The sequence below is a fragment of the Vanderwaltozyma polyspora genome, genomic scaffold, assembly GCF_000150035.1.
Source record: "Vanderwaltozyma polyspora DSM 70294 KpolScaffold1028 genomic scaffold, whole genome shotgun sequence".
Lineage (NCBI taxonomy): Eukaryota > Fungi > Ascomycota > Saccharomycetes > Saccharomycetales > Saccharomycetaceae > Vanderwaltozyma > Vanderwaltozyma polyspora.
The window spans coordinates 174,382-195,038 of record NW_001834687.1 but is presented as its reverse complement, the minus strand read 5'-3'; the positions used below and the strand labels follow the sequence as shown (position 1 = coordinate 195,038).

Here is a 20,657-nt window from a genome sequence, read left to right as displayed (position 1 = left end):
GTATATTTATACCAATGGTATCCAATAGAATGTGTTGTTCCCCTTGTACCTTAACTGACACAAAGAGTTTCTCTTATTTGTGTTGTTTCATTGGTGACAGAGAGTGAGAGAGACAGAGCCTTCTTGTTAAAAGCAAAACGTCTCGACGTATTTGGTTCCCATAACTTGCTTATAAACAGACCATTGCTAATTGAAGAGAGATGGTGATGTATTGCTGGGGACTTCGATGACTATTGGATTGAACTGAACTGATTGTGATCAAGCAAACAATGTGAGACTACAGAGTTCAACTTCAACATCCCAATTGTCGAAGTACGGAGAGGATACGATTCAATATCTTTTAAGATCAGTAGTTCTAAGTTTGCTGAAATTGTAGTCCCAGTTGCTATTCTTGTGACTTTTACCAACTCATCGCTTTAAAAAATAAACCACTAATGCCAAGTCAAGCATATCTCTAAAATCACAACAAACTTTGCTCAATATAACAGTTTCACATCTTCAGTTTGCTGGTTCGCAATGTAAACCTAAGCTCTAAGTTCAACCAACTTTTATTGCTGTCACCATTGCTCTCTTTCTTTCTTTCTCTGCTTTTGCAAAAATTTCACATTATGAAGTCATCGCTGAGCTAAAACCAACTCTTGTCTTGTATTCTGTGTGTATATGCGTGTTTGAAATGAAAACAGGATTCTTTAACAACTACCATCCATTAAAATTCGAATTGAGTCAAGAGAGTCCAAGTCCATTGACCAATTTATGTATATAGCCTTACCTTAATCTTAGTCCTAGTCTTATTATGGCAATTTGTTCTTATACAGTGCGATTTCAATATTAAAGGCCAAATCCGTTTTGAAAAAAGTTGCTTAAATAGTTACAACAATTGAATTGATTTATTGTTAGTTACTTAAGATAGTTTCAGTTATATAAGTTATTACAATCAATAACAAGACATCGAATATTGTATAAGGTTATAATATGAGTTTGTATGTATATGTTTCCCGTTGTCGTTTGGGTTCTTTGATGATCCCCATGGGGCAATTTGTCGAATCTATAGTGTATTGGAATATTTCTTTTGACTAACATAGGGGATGAGATGATTACAAGTCGAAACTTTGTAATTTGATTGATCGATTCATCTGCTTTATATTCAGTTGGACAGTAGTAGTTACCTTTGTCATTGTGTCGTTAGCGTCTGCCTTATTCTGGGTATTTGCACCTAAACAAAACCAAACGTATGTATAGTTTTTATTAACAGTTTTAAGATGAAGATCGAGACAACGTTCGAGATCGAGATCAAGAGCAAGAGCATAAGAACCTCTGAATGATTACTAACAAGGCATGGACATTTGATCCATTTTCAAATCTCAACAGTGTTTGGAGAAGTACAGTCATATTATCACTAGCGATGATGTATCTAATGTGGGCCATTACATATCTATGTCAGCTGCATCCACTAGTGCAGCCACGTCGTTCAGACTTGAGACCTGAACTAGTAGAATAGAAACACAACCCCATTATTCTATCCCACTCCCTCTTAAAATCAATTCATCCAAACATTTCATTTTCAAAAAATGATACAAACTTTTATATATAAACTTTTTATCTACCTTCTCTATAGCATCCAATGATGTATAACGTTATATAACTCAAATACAGGCCATTTAATACAATTTACAACACATCCCAACCCATTCTGATCCCCATCTTCACCTCATCTATCCTTATTACTTAACCACCACCTCATTTGAACCTTTTGGCATCAGAATGTTCCATTGTATTATTATTGCATTAACAATGCATTTTTAAAAACAAAACTTTCATCATCACCATCACCAATGGAAACTACCTTTAAAAGTTATAATAGAAGTTATAGTCGATGCATACAAAGGTAATCTACATTTGATTATCAGGTGAATTGAATTTACATTGGTTACGTTATCGAGATATTAGTTTTAGTGGGGGTGTTTGCTGTAGTTTCGTGTCTTTTGGTATTTTGATCATTCTGCAAGGGTAGATAAGTTTTGATTATTCAAAAACACATAAAAAGATAAACCAGCATTGTATTGTAGTTGATTAGACTAACTTATATCAGTTCAAGCCAAGCTAAATCGAATAGAATCGAACCGAATTAGACTAGATTAAGTTGGATTATATTATATTAAAATTAAATTTGGATGTTCAATATTAGGTATTCGTAAATTGTTTTACATTTTAGACTTAATATACATATATATTTGAAGGTTAACGGTTAATTGATACACTTAAAAACTGGAGGGAGTGGACATATCGATTGATTGATTGATTGATTGATTGATTTATAGATAGAACCATACACGATTTTATTTGAAAGATAAAAAAAATTAATCATAACATATCATTGACCAAGAAACAGTTACGTATAACTGCCAATTGTAAAGGACACACATCTAGCTTTTACTCTTTTAATAGAGATGATTAAAATTATTTCAGAGATTTTATCATATGTACTTATTTTACGAGGATTCCTTTTAAAATTTATTGCAATTTTATATCGAATAATTTTAATAACTTTTTATTACCTTTATTCATTCACATCATGGGTTTATACAAATAGTTTCCAAAAAATAGTTCAATTATTGGATATATTCCTATTAACTCCATTTATAATTATATTCAAGAATATAATTCAATTGTTTATGTTACCCATAAATATACCATTGAAATTGTTTATGGGTATTACATTTAATGATATCATATTTAATGTCAATACTTGGGAAGGTATTTATATTTTAATCACTATGATACAGTATACAACAGTTTTATTAATATGTGGCTGTATAATCGGTTTAGCATTCGGTTCAAGTTTAGCTGTAATTCATTCTTTTATTAAAGTACCCAGCATTTATATTGACGTTCCAAAAATTATATGGGATTATTCTCCTTCATTAAGACCAAGATTACAAAAATTAATTACTAATATTTTATTATTTTTCAAAAGTTTTATAAAGATACCGTCATTTGCTAAATCTTATTATCCACCATCACCTGTACTATCAACAACAGATTTTAATAATGATGACATTGAATTGGAAGATTTGGAACCAACCCTAATTAAAAAGCCAAATTTGTCAAATTTTGATAGAAAATCAGTTTCTTCAAAAGAAGAAGCTTTAGAAATTGCATCTCTACTACCAAGTGACTTCTTTCAAAAAGAAGAACCTATTGTTTCAAAAACTCCTCAAAAGAGAAAACAAAATTCCTATACATATTATCATACTCCTATTCAATCTCCTAATAAGAGCGACATGTATGATGAAGAAGTTTCATCACTTTCAAATATTTGGGATCAATTCGATGATATACCGACAACTTTAAGAACAGATGGTGGAATGACAACTTTAGTCAGTAATATTAATGATTCGATGTCAACAAATAGAGATACTATAAGTATAAGAAAAGTTAAAAATAAAAAATAAATGTGTGCATGTGTGGTTTCAACTTTATCCATATAGTCATATATTACTTTTTCATGAAATTGCATCAATACAATTCTAAGTATTTCAGTTTATCAACTGTATTGATGTGTTTAGCATTTAGATAAAGCCTTTCAGTTTTAAATAATTTAGCAAAAAAACGTACTATTACAGTCATAAAATTTTCATTTTATAGATATAGGTGAATTAACTAGAAGAATTCAGACATATTACAATATGTTACGCTTTACAACAAATCATTCCATAGTAATGGATATAATAATGGCATATATACGATGGTTGCACTTATAGATCAACTAGATAATTTTTTTACTCAGAATTTATGATAGATTGTAATAATAATAATTACTATATATTTACTCTTGATTTCTTAGGGATTGAATCGATTATCCTCAAGTCGACAACATACTGTTTCATTAAATATAATATTTGTTGTGTTAAAGTATAAATATGAGTGGAAGGGAGCACCGCACCCAGCCAACATACAAAAAGCAAGGTATGTAAAAAGTAATAGATTAATTTAAGCAATTAATTTGGTAATTTATTTAATCCTCTTAGACAACCGCATTATTAATAATTACTTTTCGTCAGAAATAGTAACCTCACTTGAAATAACATACATTAATTTAATACATTATTAAGGGACATTAATTTTAAAATTAATAAGACACTTAGACAAAATACTGGAAAATAATTATGAGTGGTAGAGTGGATTGGACGAGTGCTTTCCCAGCCACTTCTTCAAACATATTGTATCAGTGCAGTAACGCTGACACTGACAGGAAACCCTTTTTTAACGAGTTATCAAGAAGAATGAAATTTTAACTAGGGAAGTGAAAAATAATTAAATAATAATACACATAAAATATTAAGCAAAACAATTTTCATTTAAATTACAACATATCAGTTCTACACAATGTTTAACTAGTATTCAATCAAGACACTTGATGCGTATTTAACCAAACCTAACTATCTGTGAGAGAACACTGGCTGTGCCAGCATTATTTAAGAATAATACAATAGTCTTAAATGATACCAGAGAAAAATTAAGGTTCCATTAATTGAACAATATATTTAGTTGCAAAAAAATAATAAATTTTATGAGCAATAATCAATTTTGAATGAACCTCAATAAGTTTCAGTTGCTGTCATGGGTTTCTCTACTTATCTGCCTTGCATATTCATATTCCATGACAATTCGATAGCAAAATATTATCCTTAAATTATGTTAACAAGCATAATTAAAATGAATGGAAAAAAAATATGAATATAAATATAAAACTACCACCCAACGAGTACACTTACATAACTCTGTAAACTCTATAATACAATTCTTTTATAATCAATTAATCTAACTCCATTAGCTTTTAACCCAGTTGAATCGCTACAACTCTAAAGTCGTAACTAGACCCTTAACAGAAAATCCAATAAAATATCTACAAGATGGTAAAAATTGCAATTATTTCATACTCTATGTATGGACATGTCGATACCTTAGCTCGTAAAATTAAAGAAGGTATTGAATCTGCAGGTGGTAAAGTTGATTTATTCAGAGTCGAGGAGACACTTCCACCAGCAGTGTTGGAAAAGATGCATGCAGTTCCAAGAGATGAAACTATTCCAATCATCGACAATGAGACATTAGTCAAATATGACGCCTTTTTGTTAGGTATTCCAACAAGATATGGTAATTGTTCTGCCCAATGGTCTGCATTCTGGGATAAAACAGGTGGATTATGGGTTCAAGGTACATTAGCCGGTAAAGCTGCTGGTATATTTGTTTGTAGTGGTACTTATGGTGGTGGACAAGAAAGTACAGTTAAGAATAATTTAAGTTATTTAGCCCACCATGGTATTGTTTTCATTCCATTGGGTTATAAAGAAACCTTTGCCGATTTAGCTAATTTGGATGAGGTCCATGGTGGTTCACCATGGGGTGCTGGTACATTGGCTGGATCTGATGGTTCTAGAGCACCATCTGAATTGGAATTAAGATTGGCTAAAATTCAAGGTAAGAGATTCTATGAAATTGTGAACAGAATGTTTCCCGAGACATTGAAGGATAGTGCTAAGAAGGCTGTTGCAGGTAATGCAGCCCAAAAGGGCCAACAACAAGGCCAGGGCCAAGCACAGGCAGCTCAACAATCCGGGAAACAAGCAGTTCAGCAAGGCAAACAAACAGCCACTAAGGCTGCAGAAGACAAAGGATCCCACTGCTGTACAATAATTTAAAAGGAGAAACAAACCTTTAATGAGCTTATAGCAGTTTCTCTTCTGTTAAAACAAACCTAAATGTTTCTCTTTATTTCTATTTTCTCTTTCAACCTTAATTTAGTCTAATATTTTATTTATCCCAATTTTATTTCTAACAAATAATATAATATAATTTAATTACATTCCTTATTGATATATACTGTTTCATCGTTCTTCAATCACAATAATTGCGATAACATTTGCAATTGGAATTGTCATTTGGACAGCTAGGTGTCACGTCACTGACACTTTCTAAAAAATATAGGCGAGTGAAATATTTCTATGTTTTCAAGAACTCAATGGCCACACAATAACGAACTATAAATTAAACAATTTTCAAGAGAACTAGAGAAACCGTTAATATTAAGCTTGTTAGTCTCTTAGTGAACGATAACTTCTTTATAAATCGATTATCTCTTTACCTCTCTATATATATACGTATGCATATCATCTGATACTCACGTGATAAGTTCCATTTCTTTTTTTCGACCACCCAACCCATCTTGTAACTTCTCACGAAACAAGAATTCCAAAACATGCCCGTATTAAACGATTTCCCACAAAAAAAGTTGAAATCGATTTAAAACACGAAATCTGATCCAAACAAGAACAAGAACAAGTTTGATTCAGATGAAGTATTTAATATATAAAAGGTTTGATTATTCACTGTTTATTGGAATTGTGATCATCTGAAGGCTGAAATTGGTTATAATTGGGCAAGTTTAGGTGCTTATACAAAAAATAAACGAATTTTTTTATTAGTTCTGTACGTGGTTTAGGCGTGGCATTATTTTTTATTTACCTCGTTACTGTTTAAACAATCTCTTCATTTATTTAGACCATTAGATCCATTCTAATTGTATCCTATTGAAAAAAGACAACATATAGTTGAATATACAAGACACACAATAATATCATTATGTCAACAGATACAGCTTCAGTTCACCCTGTCTCATATGTCGGTTTTGATACTATTACAAGCCAGATCGAAAACCGTTTATTGAAGAAAGGGTTTCAATTCAATATTATGGTTGTCGGCCATTCTGGTTTAGGTAAAAGTACATTGTTGAATACATTGTTTGCTTCCCATTTGATTGACTCAAGTACCGGTGATGACATTACAAATTTGCCAATTACAAAGACTACTGAGATTAAAGTCTCTACGCATGTTTTGCAAGAAGATAGAGTTCGTTTGAACATTAGTGTCATAGACACACCAGGTTTTGGTGATTTCATTAATAATGACAGAGCTTGGGAGCCAATTGTTAAATATATCAAGGAACAACACTCTCAATATTTGCGTAAAGAATTGACGACTAACCGTGATAGACACATTCCAGACACCAGAGTCCACGCTGTTTTATACTTTGTTCAACCAAACAGTAAAGGCCTAACTCCATTAGATGTCGAGGCTTTAAAAAAATTGACTGAAATTGCTAACGTCATTCCAGTTATTGGTAAAGCTGATTCATTAACTATAGATGAAAGAAATAGTTTCAGGGAAACCATTCAAAATGAATTTCACAAATATGGATTTAATATCTATCCATATGATTCCAGCGATTTAAGTCAAGAAGAAATAGAACTGAATGAAAATATAAGGTCTGTAATTCCTTTTGCAGTAGTTGGTTCAGAAAAGGAAATTGAAGTAAATGGTGAAAAATTCAGAGGTAGAAAGACACGTTGGGGAGCAATTAATATCGAAGATGTTGAACAATGTGAATTTGTTTATCTAAGAGAATTTCTAATGAGAACACATCTACACGATTTAATAGAATCCACAGCCTTCATACATTATGAAGCATTCAGAGCTAGACAATTAATAGCATTGAAAGAAAATGCTAGCAATCGTAACTCAGCACCAATGGCTCAACGTTAAAAAAACAAACAATAACATCATTAAAGAGAAAACAAAATTAAAACTAAAACACTTCTAAACAAAAACTAACCACTTATTTGTCAATTTTTTATCTAAATTATGTAATAAGTCAAGCTACCTGTTTCTTTTTTTTTTTCTTCTGGTTAAATCACTTAACTATGTGTCAAACAAAAGACAATAAGACATTACTCTAAGTATTTATATGGTTCTGTTCAAAAAGAAAGAAAGAAAACAAAAAAGAAATTATTGAAATAAAGCAATAGACATAATAATAAACAATTTTTAGATCCTTATGAAACCCCAAACCCTCTTACTCTCTTACTCTTTAAACCTTATTCAAACCATATTTCGAAGCATTTTCCTTTATCCTTGTCCATATTTCCAAATATGGAAACCATATAATGCATAAATCGAATCGAAATTACAAGACTGCTTACTATTGGAAAGAGGAATCTTCAGGGCAAATTCTAGAACAGAAAAAGAATTTCATAACATCATAGTGACGCTGGATAAATGAACTTCATATCTCTATAAGAACTTGAACTAATTATAGACTGACGTTTTTTCAATATTGGCTTGGCTTACATTATAATTGAAAAAATAAATGAATAAATATATACTCACCAGATTTTATATATATATATATACATTATCTTATATATCAAGCAAAAAACTAACTAGTCTTAACATCAATACTAGTACTATTTATTAGTTACACATTTAAGTAGTTTTTAGATTCATATATAACTCTTGCTATTGATTTTACACTCTACTTTACATACAAATATAAATATAGATATTAAAGAGGAACAATCGTTTGTTAAAGGTTAACTTATTTCACAGATCATCGCCGTTATCAAGCACTATCAAAAAAGAGAAGAAGCTGTGGGCCAGAGATAAAAGATAGTTTTGATTTTAACAAGACGTTAAATAGTGGTTGTCTCTTAAATCTGCAACTAAGTTGAGCAGCTTATTTCTTTGCATCTCTGTTTAGATTAAACTCTTTTTGAAGGCTTGTTTTTTGTTATACATACACGGTTATATCTGTTAGAAAGAGGTACAAGATGAGTTTATCAAAGAGACCATTGTCTGAGGAAAGTGGGAACCAAGGTACTAAGTGGAGACGTTCTTATAGGGCATGTGTGAATTGCAGGTCAAGAAAGATTAAATGTGATTTAGGCCCACTTGATAATCCACATAAACCTCCATGTGTAAGATGTAAGAGAGAACAAAGAGAATGTATATTCCCAGTAACTAAAAGAAGAGATGTTACTGCAAAAATTAATAACATGAAAGGTAGTGAACTTGAAAGATCTATAATATCTTCGATTTTACCTGATGTAGATAAAAAATCATTGAATGGAGGCGGTTCTGCAGGTTCAGATTTAAAGCAAAATAATATAAGGAAAAAACCGACTGATTCGAATTGGCAATCTGACATCTCTACAATGCAGACTGCTTTAGAGTTTTTGGCTAATGCAGTGGGGGTTATTTCAAAGAGTGACACGAGAAGTCTATTAAATTTAAATCAAAATAATACTTTAATTGAAAATGAGGACGCAGATGATAGTAATCCAAATAATGACAATAGTGAAGATGTTAGTAGAAGCGATTCAAATACACCGAAAAGTAGAAATTCTATTTTCTCTTTAATACATGATGATACTGCTTCAAAGGTAATATCTCCATTGATGGGGACTATTGAATCAATTCGTCCTAAACCAACAAGAAATTTGTCAGATATTGAATACATTGGCCCAAACAAATTATTAACTGAAGATGAAGCTAGAACACTAATAAATGTTTTCTTCTTAACTATGCATCCATATTTCCCATATATTCCTTTACAATTACATAATCCAGATGAATTGGTGCGGTATCCAATTTTATTATGTGCTATTCTGACTGTGTCATCAAGATATAATTCATTTAATGAAATATTTATCAACAACGAATATGAAAAAGATAGAAATATCGTTGTCCATGAAAAGTTATGGTTCTATTGTCAACGACTTATTTCAAATACTATTTGGGCAGAAGCCAGCACCAGATCAATTGGTACTATATTGGCATTTCTATTATTTACAGAGTGGAACCCAAGAGCAATTCATTGGACCTGGTCTGATTATGGTAATAATCCTGAATTAACGTGTTTTACGAAAAATAATGAAAATAATATGTCTGAATTTAAAGGTGAGAAGACAACAGGGTTCGAAGCTATGAGACACAGTGACAGAATGGCATGGATGTTTACTGGGAGTGCTGTCAGGCTAGCTCAGGATATGCATTTCATTGACAATAATTATAAAATTTTTATGGCAACACACATATCTGAAACATTCAATGCAATGAACGTTAACCAACGTTCTACTCTTTCCGACTCATTAAGTAATATCAACTTATCAATCACCCGTAGTCATGGTAAAAATAATGATGATGAAGAAGGACATATATTTGCAGAAAATTTTGGGAACGAACAATACTACTTAGAACAAATACTAAAGCATGATAAAAGTAAAGAAAAATGGATTAAGTTTTTAAAAGAGATCAATTCAAATAAATCTAGTGAAAATTCTACAGTGATTACCGACGCTGAAAGAGAATATTTGAATGATGAATACATCCTATATTACCAAAACAACAACCCTGAAACACAACCAACTTGGGGAAACCATAGTGTAACATCCACTTCATTACCTTATCCTTTAAAGTTCGCTAGCTTTCATAAGGCTAAAATTGAAATTTTGAGAATCATGTCTATAGCATATGAGACCATTTATTCTGCTAAAAATAAGAGAGTATTGGCCTTCAACAATCAAAGGCAAAATTTAGCCGTGTTAAGTATATTTTCTCCATTGATTGAAAGTTGGTATAGTAATCACCATGGCCTATTAAAACTATTCGAATGTGCACCTTGCGACATGTCTAAATATAAAGATAAAAATACAGTCCAGAAACTTTCACAAGCGATTGAAAAGGAAAGTTTGATAGGAGATTATTACTACTGCCAGCTATATATTTACTCATTGGCCTTGAAAGTTGATATAAAGGATAATAATTTGAATTTAAGTGAAATTACAAAGAGTGCAAAGTATGTTTATATGGCTTACAATGCAGCAAAGGAGATATTGACATCTGCGGTCAGAGTCAACAAGCTAAAATTGTTAAGGTATTTGCCTGTTAGATGGGTTACAAGAATCCTAAGATCTGTTGCGTTTATTGTTAAATGTTTCTTGCTTTTAACAGAAAGTGAAACTTCTGAGAATTCTGAAATAAATGCAATTATAAGGTTAAGTGGAATACCAGTAGATGAAGCCTTAGAATTGATCGAGACCACGTCTGTCACGTTAAATGATGCTTCCCCTGATGAGTTACATCTTTGTAAGAGATATTCATCCATCTTGTTGTATATGTGCAAAGAATTGAGGAATAAGACACAAAACCTTTATATGAACGAAGGTGTTGCAGCTAAACAAGAAAATGCAGATGTAAAAGTGGGTAACAAATCATTGGAAAATTTAAGCAGTATTGAAAATTCTCAAGAGCCAATTGAGCCATTTATAATGAACGAACACCCTCAAACCGAACTTCCAATAAATACAACAGAACAAATTGCCATAGTTGGAAACGAACATCATGGAATTGAACAAACACCAATATTAAACCCAAATTCAATGTCATTCCAAGGTGAAGTCATAGATTGGTTTTCATCAAGTGCTGATATTGGTCTAGAATTTGTTGAATCTTGGACAGAAATGATAGAACAAATGTATTTGAGAAGTAGTGATGGGGATCAAAACATCCATGTAAATAGTTTATTTGGACATATGGACAGAAACTAAAATGTATAAACTAATCTAAATAATTTGTTCAAACATATACCAGTTAGTAAAATAAACCCTAACCGTACTGACACTCATCTTATTCATCATGTAGCGTATAAAATGACACATAGACAACATTTTTTCATTTCTTTCGAAATCCATTGAAGCAAAAAAAATAATTGTATATAAAGAGGCAAGATCTTGATGATATTAGTTCTATTCTACTTTACACTTTTTTTATACAATTTAATTAATGTTTTTTCTTTTGATTGTTTTCTAAAAAGAGTAACTTTGTCCAAAAGTTTCCACCGCAATAGACAGTACGAGATTTGAGCTTTTTATTCTCACTCAGATTTATCGTGATAAGCGGTTTTTAAGGATAGATCAAATTGTCACTCATTAAGAACTCGAGTGGATTACGTTAGGCTTCCTAACTAAATGAGACTCGAGTGTCAGAGAGTGCCTATATTTTAATTAATCTTTTAAAGAGTAAAGTTATGTAATTCTGTTAAATCAATTTTATTTAGGAGTAATCTTATAAATACGAATAGGTGCAATTAATGGTTTAAATGTCAATTGTTGTTCCAATCTGTTCCCTTGGTCGTCTTCGTTAGTCGTTGTAATTATGGAACAATCAAGTCCCAATTCTAGACATTTTTTTTCGAATAGGTCTAGGGTATCTTCATTTCTAACTGTTGCACTTAGTAAACAGACTGCTGAATCATTAGATGATCGTTTAAAGCAATTAGATATTGTTTCACATAGGTCAGGAACCACACTCGAATCATATGTGACATCTGCCGCAACTATAAGATCTAAATCTAATGGCACATCATCAACGTTCCACCATAATTTTTGTAAGATCACCCTATCATTATGTGATAGTTCGTTTTCATTGAAGTTTTTTAATAATTGCCCTTCAACTAGTTGGGAGTCACCATCAGTAACATATATTTTATCAATGGAATCTTCATATTGCTTGCACAGACCAATACTTACTAGACCAGTGCCAGCACCTAGCTCCAAGATATTCTTCTTGCTCATCGTATCTAAATAACCAGTTTCTACGAAGAAAGATGTCATGAATAATGCAGCTTCCCATGTCCTGAACCCTGTAGTACCAGCTGCGCTGACAACATATGGTGTTTCTTCTAATTTAATTTTAATCGAGTCATTGAATCGATACTGAATAACATCTGTATTGGTAGGATCAGGTTGGCCCAGATTCAGAAGCCCAATGTATTTTTCATATAGCCATTCAGAAATATCAATATCATCCTCAGTAATGACCTTGATAATACCCTCAGAAGAGTCATCTAGCAAATCTATATTATCAGTTAATACTTTGATAATGTTCTTGATGTAGTAAGGATTAGTTGATGAAATTTCATGCAATTCTGTAATAAACCGTTCAGCATGTAGTACTAATGGAGTTTCTTGGTTATAATGAGTTTTGAAAAAGTTTATCAATTGGTAAAAAGGATATCTTTGACGTAAGAGGTCATATATCAAGTCTTCGCCACACTCCATTATACTATATCGCTCTGTATCTTCAATTTTAATCCTATTCTACCCCCTTCCTAAGTTATATCTACCTTTTTGACTATATTATATGATTTATAGGTGAAATTTTTTAACCAGTCAGGTACAGTTCAAAGGGCATCGCTTAGTAAGTGACCCTCTTTTATCCTGGAGAAAAGATCTAAATACAAACTAAGCATTGTTTAATATTTATTCGAGTCAGGAATTATTGACTCAATGCAGTATAGATAGAATAATATGATATGTCGCAGGATATCATACTGCTCTATCTATTTAATTACATATGTCTATTCTATATTCTATATTTCGTGATAATTCATACGTTTAGTGCTTCGTCAATTGCATGTTGAAATGCTTTTTGCAATTCATCTTGAGATTCAATACCAATGCTAACTCTAACTAAGCTTTCTTCAACTTCGTATTTTGCAACTTCATCTAATTTGTCATAATACATTAGCACTGTGTAGGGACATGATAACGTAAAATTTGTTCCCAACGATGGCCCCTTACTTAGGTTCAATTCATTGAAAAATATCTTAGCTTGTTCAATTTTGTTGAATGCCAATGAGAACAGACCCCCATAACCACCTTCTTCATCACTGTCCTTATCAATAGATTTACATCTAACGGCATCATAATTTACTTTGGACTCTGCGGAAGTGAGGCTTGGATAAAAGATTTTTTTGAATAATTTCGAAGGTCCTTCTTGTGCTAACAACACTTTCTTCAACAAAAACTCGGTATTTTGATTAGTTTTGATAGTTCTAGCAATAAAATCACGGGAATTTCGTTCTAGATAGATGGCGTCTTCACACCATAAATGATCTTCGTATTCTCCCAATTGACTCATGAAGACTTGAGCAAAACTGTAAAGCTTTTCTTGTGGATTCAATACCATTGAACCGGCAATAACGTTCGAGCTACCACTAAATATTTTTGTCAATGAGCTACAAACAATATCTGCATAAGGCAATACGTCAATATTGACAAAGCCTCCCATTGTTTCATCAATAATGATATAAAACCCATATAGATTAGCCAACCGCCTTAAATGTGCGAGATCTGGCATTTTTAATAATGGGTTTGAAGGTGTTTCAACAAAGACAGCTAATATTTGCTCTCCTGAATGCAATGTACATTCTAAATCTTTTAAAGAATTAGAATCTCCACATGCAAAATAATGCGTATGATTAAATTCACTTAGTATGTTTTTAGTATCATTATTTGAGAATCCAAATAACACTGTCTTCTTGTAGGGAGGACCATAACCTATCGATGCTCCTGTATTGATTGAATTGTCTGCTAATCCATTGTTAGTGTTAGTTGCAACATTTGAAGATGATCTTGAACGTTGTACACGTCTTGCGTCTAGATTTAGAAGAAGCCTATGTGCTGTAAATAAAGATGCCATACCACTAGGAAACAAAAATACATCTTTCTCAGCATCAATTCTCATGTTAGGTCTATTATTTTCGTTAATATCATTTGACACAGAAACGAAACTATTAATTGAGCTCAAATTATCGTTTGGGGTATCCATTTCAATCGGTTCTGGTGGAATGGTAGATATTATATCATGAGATCTAGGATGATGATCGTCGTCATTCATGGTATCCAAGAAATCTGTATTTATATCCAAAGTTGGATTCTGATGGTTATTCAAATTCAAATGGCTATCCAAATGGTAATTTTCGAAATCCTCCGCTTCCAATTCTATATTATCCGCTACTTTTGTTGCTATTCTTCTCTTGATCAAACCTTTAGCTCTATTTCCAAATGCAAAGTTTAAATTTCTGCCATATCTTGTTTCTATGTATTCCTCTTTATCCCTTTGTTCTAAATGCGTAGATCCTTTATTTGGAGATTTCATTGACTGACTGGACTTTTCCACTATAAAAAGTTCATGCAAGACATATTCCGCCAATCTGCTCGAGATAATTTCCCCGGTGTATTGCCAATACTGTTGTATGAATTTATAATATTTTTTATCCACGAACACAACTGCAATTCTGCATTCTTTTTTCCATCTTGCCTCCTCTATGGTGACTGGTTTTGAAGTTGCCAATTGTAAGATTCTAACTTTTGGTACTCTTAAAGCTTCCCTTGAAGACTTGATTCTGATATATTCACGACAACGCTTGGCTACTTTATAAGAAGGGAAACACAAGCAAGACTCATTTTCCTTCGCATATTTATCAGTAAGCACCTCACATAGCCGTTGTACTGACTTGTGGATATTAAACCTAGGATATCCAGTCTGCAGCCGGCTCAACAGATCAGAATCGCCCTTCGAATACGCTATATTATCTTCCCAAGTAGGCAAACACACGGATATAGCATGGCTTGTGTTAGGCGGAATCGATTGCCCTACCTTCGATGCTATCATACCTCTATCCAATCTTAACAGATGTGTAGTTCTATTTTCGCTTGCGTCGGTCTTAGTATTATTATTTTCCAACACCAATACCAATCCCAATGTATAATAATCTTATAACCTGAAACTCACCATACAATGTAACCCTAGATGAAAGCCCATAAAAACACACCACAACGTTCTAAGAATATCTTGTTTGAACCTATTTATTCAAACTATTAATATTAACAGCAGTGAAGTAATCAATAAATCGAGATTGAAAGAGACAACCACCCAATATCTTGTTTCAAAAAATAGAAAAAGACAGACAAAAATTTACAATACCAGCAAACAATCACACCAGCCAATAATTACGCAATTCTTACCACTTCAAACCAACAATTCTTCCCATAAAACCCATCTCTTATACATAAATGTATATATATATTATATTATATTGTATTATGCTATACTGTATGCCATATTGACTAACCTTTAATAATGGGCCATCTTTTGGGAATTATACCGTTTACGAGAGAGGGATATGCACCTCGTAGTTAATGATATATGATTACCGAGGGAAAAACAAATATATCCAAAATCACGTGATATCCGATTAGGCTTTAAAAATGGCGATGACCTCAATACCAAAACCTCTTTTTATAAGGATGTGGGCAGATATGGGTAATGGAAGTGGGGACAGCAAATGTTTAGGTGCATTATAAGGTGATATATCTGTCTAGGATTTCAGATTGATTTGAGCTTTTCGCAAGCGGAACTTCTTTTTTTGACTTCGATTTGAGGTTTCATAGTGATCAACAGCCAGATCGTCCACAACGGGAACTGCCAAACTAAGCTTTGTTCTTTGAACTTTGAGGTTCAGCAACGCAATGAATGCTTTTCGATCTAATTAATCCATTGTCGATGTGTTTCAGATAGATTTCCCCCAATTAACATATTTAAAAGCAGTGGATGTGTGCATGTATGTTTGGGATACCATGCGGGTCCATCTCTTTTCTGTTTGTATGGATCTCACTTCTTATGCTACAAGAGAGAGAAAGAGAGCCAAGGGGAGTTAGGTACTTTAGAGTTTTTGTATAATGTTTGTCCAAGCTGTTTTCATATTAGCATTGGCTTATTGTAGTACTTTGATTCTCTTCAAAGATACATTCCAATTGCCATTCCAATTCAGGGCAAGGAAAATAGATGCTGCTGCTGCTAAAGAATCAATTGAGCTGGCATTCTTGGACTCTTGGAATGATTATGTCAAATTTGGATGGGGCTTCGATGTGTATGGCCCAATTACTGGACGTGCTGATAACATGCCTCGTTCTGGTGATCCTCTAGGATGGATGATCGTCGATACGTTGGATACAATGATGCTGATGTATAACAGCAGTGTTAACCACAAGGATGAATTTTTGAAATCAATTGAACAAGTCGATTACTGGATCGAACATACTTTAAATTATGATATGGATTCAGAGATTAGTGTTTTTGAAACCACTATTCGTATGCTGGGTGGACTACTATCTTCTTATTACTTGGCTACTGAATTGAATGTAGGGTCCCCAAAAATGTATTTGGATAAAGCCGTTGATTTAGGTGATAGATTATCAATGGCCTTTGTCTGTACCGACTCTGGTATCCCTTACTCTAGTGTCAACTTGCATTCAGGTGAATGTATCAAAAATCATGTAGATGATGGTGCTTCTTCCACCGCTGAATTTACCACTTTACAAATGGAATTTAAATATTTATCCTTCTTAACCGGTAATGATACTTATTGGAAATTGTCAGAAATGGTTTATCCCCCACTATACAAAGTAAACGATTTATTGGGCGACAAATATTTGGGTTTGGTGCCTATTTATACATACCCTGACACTGCTAGATTCATGGGTGAATACATCAGAATGGGCTCTCGTGGTGATTCTTTCTATGAATATCTGTTGAAACAGTACTTATTGACCAAAGAAGATTTATATTACAAACTTTATAGAGCATCTATGAACGGTATGAAGAGAAAATTAGTCTCAAAATCAAACCCAAGCGGGTTTACTTATATAGGTGAAAGACCTTTTGGTATCAACAACGCATTTGTACCAAAAATGGATCATTTGGTTTGTTTCATGGGCGGTCTTTTGGCAATGGGTGCCACTAATGGTCTACCAATTACAGAAGCTCGTAACAGCAAATTTTGGAATAAAGATAGAGCTGAAGATTGGAAATTAGCAGAAGAATTTACTCATACTTGTTATCAAATGTACGCTCAAACTGGTTCAGGTTTAGCTCCTGAAATCGTTGTGTTCAATGACAACACTGAGTTTTTAAATAATGAAGCATCAAATGGTAATTGGTGGAAGTCCCCAACAGGTGATTTCTATATCAAACCATTGGATAAACATAACTTACAAAGACCAGAGACCGTCGAATCAATAATGTTCATGTATCAGTTATCTAAGGACGAAAAGTACAGAAGATGGGGTAAAGAAATTCTAGATAGTTTCCTAGAACATTCATCTGTCATTGATGAAGAAACTAAACGTCCAAAATATGTCAGTCTCTTTAACTGTGTCGATTTACCAACTCAGAAGAAGGATAATATGGAAAGTTTCTGGCTTGCTGAGACCTTGAAATATTTGTATCTATTATTTGAAGATGAGGTTGATCTTTCAAAGATTGTTTTTAATACAGAAGCTCACCCGCTACCTGTCTTAAATACATCTGACTTGAATTCAAAAAATTTAAAAACCGGCTGGTCCTTGTAATTAACTTCATTTTCCTTTTCTTAAATCAATTAATTACCTATAAGTACATATTTTAATGAAATATATCATTCTTTGTATATTTTTACATAATTGGCAGGGGCCTTTCTTTGAAGATAATTTTATATTCAAATATATCTTGCATCTCCACGGTTCCTGAATCATTATCAAACTTAAGCAGACCCAATGGAGTCTCCAATTTCACTACATTACCAAGCAATCTCTGCTTCTTCCCTACATATAATGTTGCAACCTTATTATCTGGACTGATGGTTAGCAACCCAAACCTTACTATATCTTCACCTTTGTATTGAGTAAATCTACTTAAGATCTCATCGGAAGCAGAGTCATCAGAGGGCCTAGACAGCGGAACCTCCAGATCACCTTGAATCTCAACAATTGTGTTACCAAGTGGTGTTGTCACAGTAGTCTGTTTAGTCTCTGAATGAAATAGTGTTTGCAACTGCTTTGTTGAAATACTAACTGATGGCATGTTGAATAGCTGAATAAAAAAAAATCCTAAAAAACCTCTATAAATTAATAACACTATCAGATATACATCATCCAAGTCACCAGCTCTTATTTTACCAATAAACAATCCTCTATCTGTACTTTATATAAATTGATTAATCTTCCTGTTTTATGTCAACTTCCATCGCTAAATTCCATTTACGTTAAATAATATAATTGAATATTAGAGCATATAAAGAAATAGGTACACATTAGTTTGAAGATGAGTATTTAGCTGTCTTTTGATGATAGTGAGGTTAAAGTGCATTTTGCAACTATATAGGTGTGTCAAGGTACTGGTTTTAGTTTATAGGTTATAATTGAGTGATGTTTAGTACGATTAGACGTTGGGCAAGTGGTTCTGATAGCGAAAGCCTTGTCGAAAGGTATACGAAGGACTTATCTCAAATTACTTCAAAGATTCATGATCTGGAGTTGACAATGAAGAAGAACCAAGCTAATTTGGATTATTGGCAACATGAGTTGACTTATTATGGTTCTGGGTTTACCATGCTGGTATTTGCGTACTGTTATTGGTATTTTAAAGATCAAAAATTATTAATTATTATAAGCGTCTTAGCTAGTATAATAGTGGTGATCTTTGCTAAGTGGAGTCTGATAAAGTTGAATAGTATAGTAAGAAATCGCAGAAACAAGCAATTGAGTGTATTACGTGGCTTACATCAAGAGAAATTAGAAAAATTGAAGGAAGACACTAATTTTAATGCCACGAATTCTATTATACAAAGGTTCTCTTCAGGTGAAAACCAAAGTGAGGATATGGTTCTGTTATTAAATGAAGAAATTAATGACAAATATAAAGAATTGAATGAAGTTAAAGAAGAATTAATCAGCTTGAAGAAGAATGATGCTATCATGAATGATAAAGAAGAAAGAGATAAATGGTTCGATAGAATTATTGGAATTGTAGCCGGTGGAAATGAAGTAACGAAGCCAATTGTATGTCCTAAATGTTCTAAACATTTTGGCCTCTTTAGAATGGATAGACCCATTAAATACAAATGCCCAGAATGTGGGAATATAATTGACGAAATCAATAATCAAGAAGTTAATAAACCATTCCCTATTACCCCTACTGACGACCCTGAGTCAGAAATAATAGAGAAACAATAAATATTGAACTAGAAATTACATTTATAACCTGTAGTCATAAGAATTATGTATGAATCTTATCTTTTAAAAACACATGGCATATACATTATATAATATTTAAAAGATTATATTGTCCACATCATATTTACTTGGACAAAGCCATGATAGCGTTGACAATGTCACCGTTGTGTTCTTTCAAAGCTTTGATGGCCTTGTTCTTAGAGACATTAGCTTGAGAAGCAACTAATTCGATATCTTCAGCAGATAAATCACCAGCATCAACTGGAGCTTCATCATCTTCTTCAGCAGCAGCAGCTGGCTTAGCAGATTCGTCACCAGCTTGGTCAGCAGCCAATTGCATGTCCTTTTGGATTTCTTCTGGGCTCTTAGAAACAGATTGGATCTTCTCTTGAGCAGCAGCTAATTTTTGGCTGAAGTTATCAATCTTTGCTTCACCAAAGACAACATAGTTACCACCTTGTGATCTGTAAACTTCTGGATTGTCAATAGCAAAGATTTGGTTGTCCTTCTTTCTGAAAGTGACTCTGTTAATACCAGCAATCTTCTTCAAACCTAACTTGCTGATCATTTCTCTAGCTTTCTTTTCGTTTTTGTTCAAAACGGTAACATTGGAACCTTCTGGGATAGCTGACATTGTTGTATGATATTATCTGTATGGATATTTTTATTTTCTAACGATTGAACATAAAAAGCTAAAAATAGGGAATCAATTGAACCCTATTCTAACACTAATAACCTCTTTTATCTTAAAACTATCCTTAATTAAAGTAACAATAAATTGTCCAAATTTCATTCAAGCTTTCGTCGTTGTCTCTCTGTTCGAACAAAAATTTTTCACTTTAAAATTTGTTGATATCTACACCTGAACACCACACTTGTAACTGCTGACTTAAAGGATTATTAAAAATGAAGAACTTTAATAGT

At 32.8% G+C, this 20,657-nt stretch overlaps 11 protein-coding genes across 11 annotated transcripts; 7 read left to right on the top strand and 4 right to left on the bottom strand.

The window, feature by feature from the left end:
- Positions 1–972: 972 nt before the first annotated feature.
- VMA9 (H(+)-transporting V0 sector ATPase subunit e) lies at positions 973–1,498 on the top strand (the record flags this gene model as incomplete). Its single annotated transcript, XM_001646618.1, has 3 exons — positions 973–980; positions 1,149–1,229; positions 1,369–1,498. The coding sequence occupies 3 exons, from the start codon at positions 973–975 to the stop codon at positions 1,496–1,498; spliced, it is 219 nt and encodes a 72-aa protein (XP_001646668.1).
- Positions 1,499–2,447: 949 nt separating this feature from the next.
- LDB16 (Ldb16p) lies at positions 2,448–3,452 on the top strand (the record flags this gene model as incomplete). The annotated part of the gene is made up of 1 exon (XM_001646617.1): positions 2,448–3,452. The coding sequence occupies one exon, from the start codon at positions 2,448–2,450 to the stop codon at positions 3,450–3,452; it is 1,005 nt and encodes a 334-aa protein (XP_001646667.1).
- Positions 3,453–4,913: 1,461 nt separating this feature from the next.
- Kpol_1028p84 (uncharacterized protein) lies at positions 4,914–5,702 on the top strand (the record flags this gene model as incomplete). Its single annotated transcript, XM_001646616.1, has 1 exon — positions 4,914–5,702. One exon carries the CDS (start codon positions 4,914–4,916, stop codon positions 5,700–5,702), a length of 789 nt encoding a protein of 262 aa, XP_001646666.1.
- Positions 5,703–6,642: 940 nt separating this feature from the next.
- On the top strand, positions 6,643–7,602 carry CDC10 (septin CDC10; the record flags this gene model as incomplete). Its single annotated transcript, XM_001646615.1, has 1 exon — positions 6,643–7,602. The coding sequence occupies one exon, from the start codon at positions 6,643–6,645 to the stop codon at positions 7,600–7,602; it is 960 nt and encodes a 319-aa protein (XP_001646665.1).
- Positions 7,603–8,666: 1,064 nt separating this feature from the next.
- Positions 8,667–11,444, top strand: ARO80 (Aro80p; the record flags this gene model as incomplete). Its single annotated transcript, XM_001646614.1, has 1 exon — positions 8,667–11,444. The coding sequence occupies one exon, from the start codon at positions 8,667–8,669 to the stop codon at positions 11,442–11,444; it is 2,778 nt and encodes a 925-aa protein (XP_001646664.1).
- Positions 11,445–11,945: 501 nt separating this feature from the next.
- EFM3 (protein-lysine N-methyltransferase) lies at positions 11,946–12,956 on the bottom strand (the record flags this gene model as incomplete). The annotated part of the gene is made up of 1 exon (XM_001646613.1): positions 11,946–12,956. One exon carries the CDS (start codon positions 12,954–12,956, stop codon positions 11,946–11,948), a length of 1,011 nt encoding a protein of 336 aa, XP_001646663.1.
- A 328-nt stretch (positions 12,957–13,284) lies between these two features.
- On the bottom strand, positions 13,285–15,354 carry STR2 (cystathionine gamma-synthase; the record flags this gene model as incomplete). Its single annotated transcript, XM_001646612.1, has 1 exon — positions 13,285–15,354. The coding sequence occupies one exon, from the start codon at positions 15,352–15,354 to the stop codon at positions 13,285–13,287; it is 2,070 nt and encodes a 689-aa protein (XP_001646662.1).
- Positions 15,355–16,421: 1,067 nt separating this feature from the next.
- On the top strand, positions 16,422–18,092 carry MNS1 (mannosyl-oligosaccharide 1,2-alpha-mannosidase; the record flags this gene model as incomplete). The annotated part of the gene is made up of 1 exon (XM_001646611.1): positions 16,422–18,092. One exon carries the CDS (start codon positions 16,422–16,424, stop codon positions 18,090–18,092), a length of 1,671 nt encoding a protein of 556 aa, XP_001646661.1.
- An 82-nt stretch (positions 18,093–18,174) lies between these two features.
- On the bottom strand, positions 18,175–18,582 carry CTF8 (Ctf8p; the record flags this gene model as incomplete). The annotated part of the gene is made up of 1 exon (XM_001646610.1): positions 18,175–18,582. One exon carries the CDS (start codon positions 18,580–18,582, stop codon positions 18,175–18,177), a length of 408 nt encoding a protein of 135 aa, XP_001646660.1.
- A 344-nt stretch (positions 18,583–18,926) lies between these two features.
- Positions 18,927–19,733, top strand: LNP1 (Lnp1p; the record flags this gene model as incomplete). Its single annotated transcript, XM_001646609.1, has 1 exon — positions 18,927–19,733. The coding sequence occupies one exon, from the start codon at positions 18,927–18,929 to the stop codon at positions 19,731–19,733; it is 807 nt and encodes a 268-aa protein (XP_001646659.1).
- Positions 19,734–19,857: 124 nt separating this feature from the next.
- On the bottom strand, positions 19,858–20,367 carry EGD2 (Egd2p; the record flags this gene model as incomplete). Its single annotated transcript, XM_001646608.1, has 1 exon — positions 19,858–20,367. The coding sequence occupies one exon, from the start codon at positions 20,365–20,367 to the stop codon at positions 19,858–19,860; it is 510 nt and encodes a 169-aa protein (XP_001646658.1).
- Between the last annotated feature and the right edge of the window lie 290 nt (positions 20,368–20,657).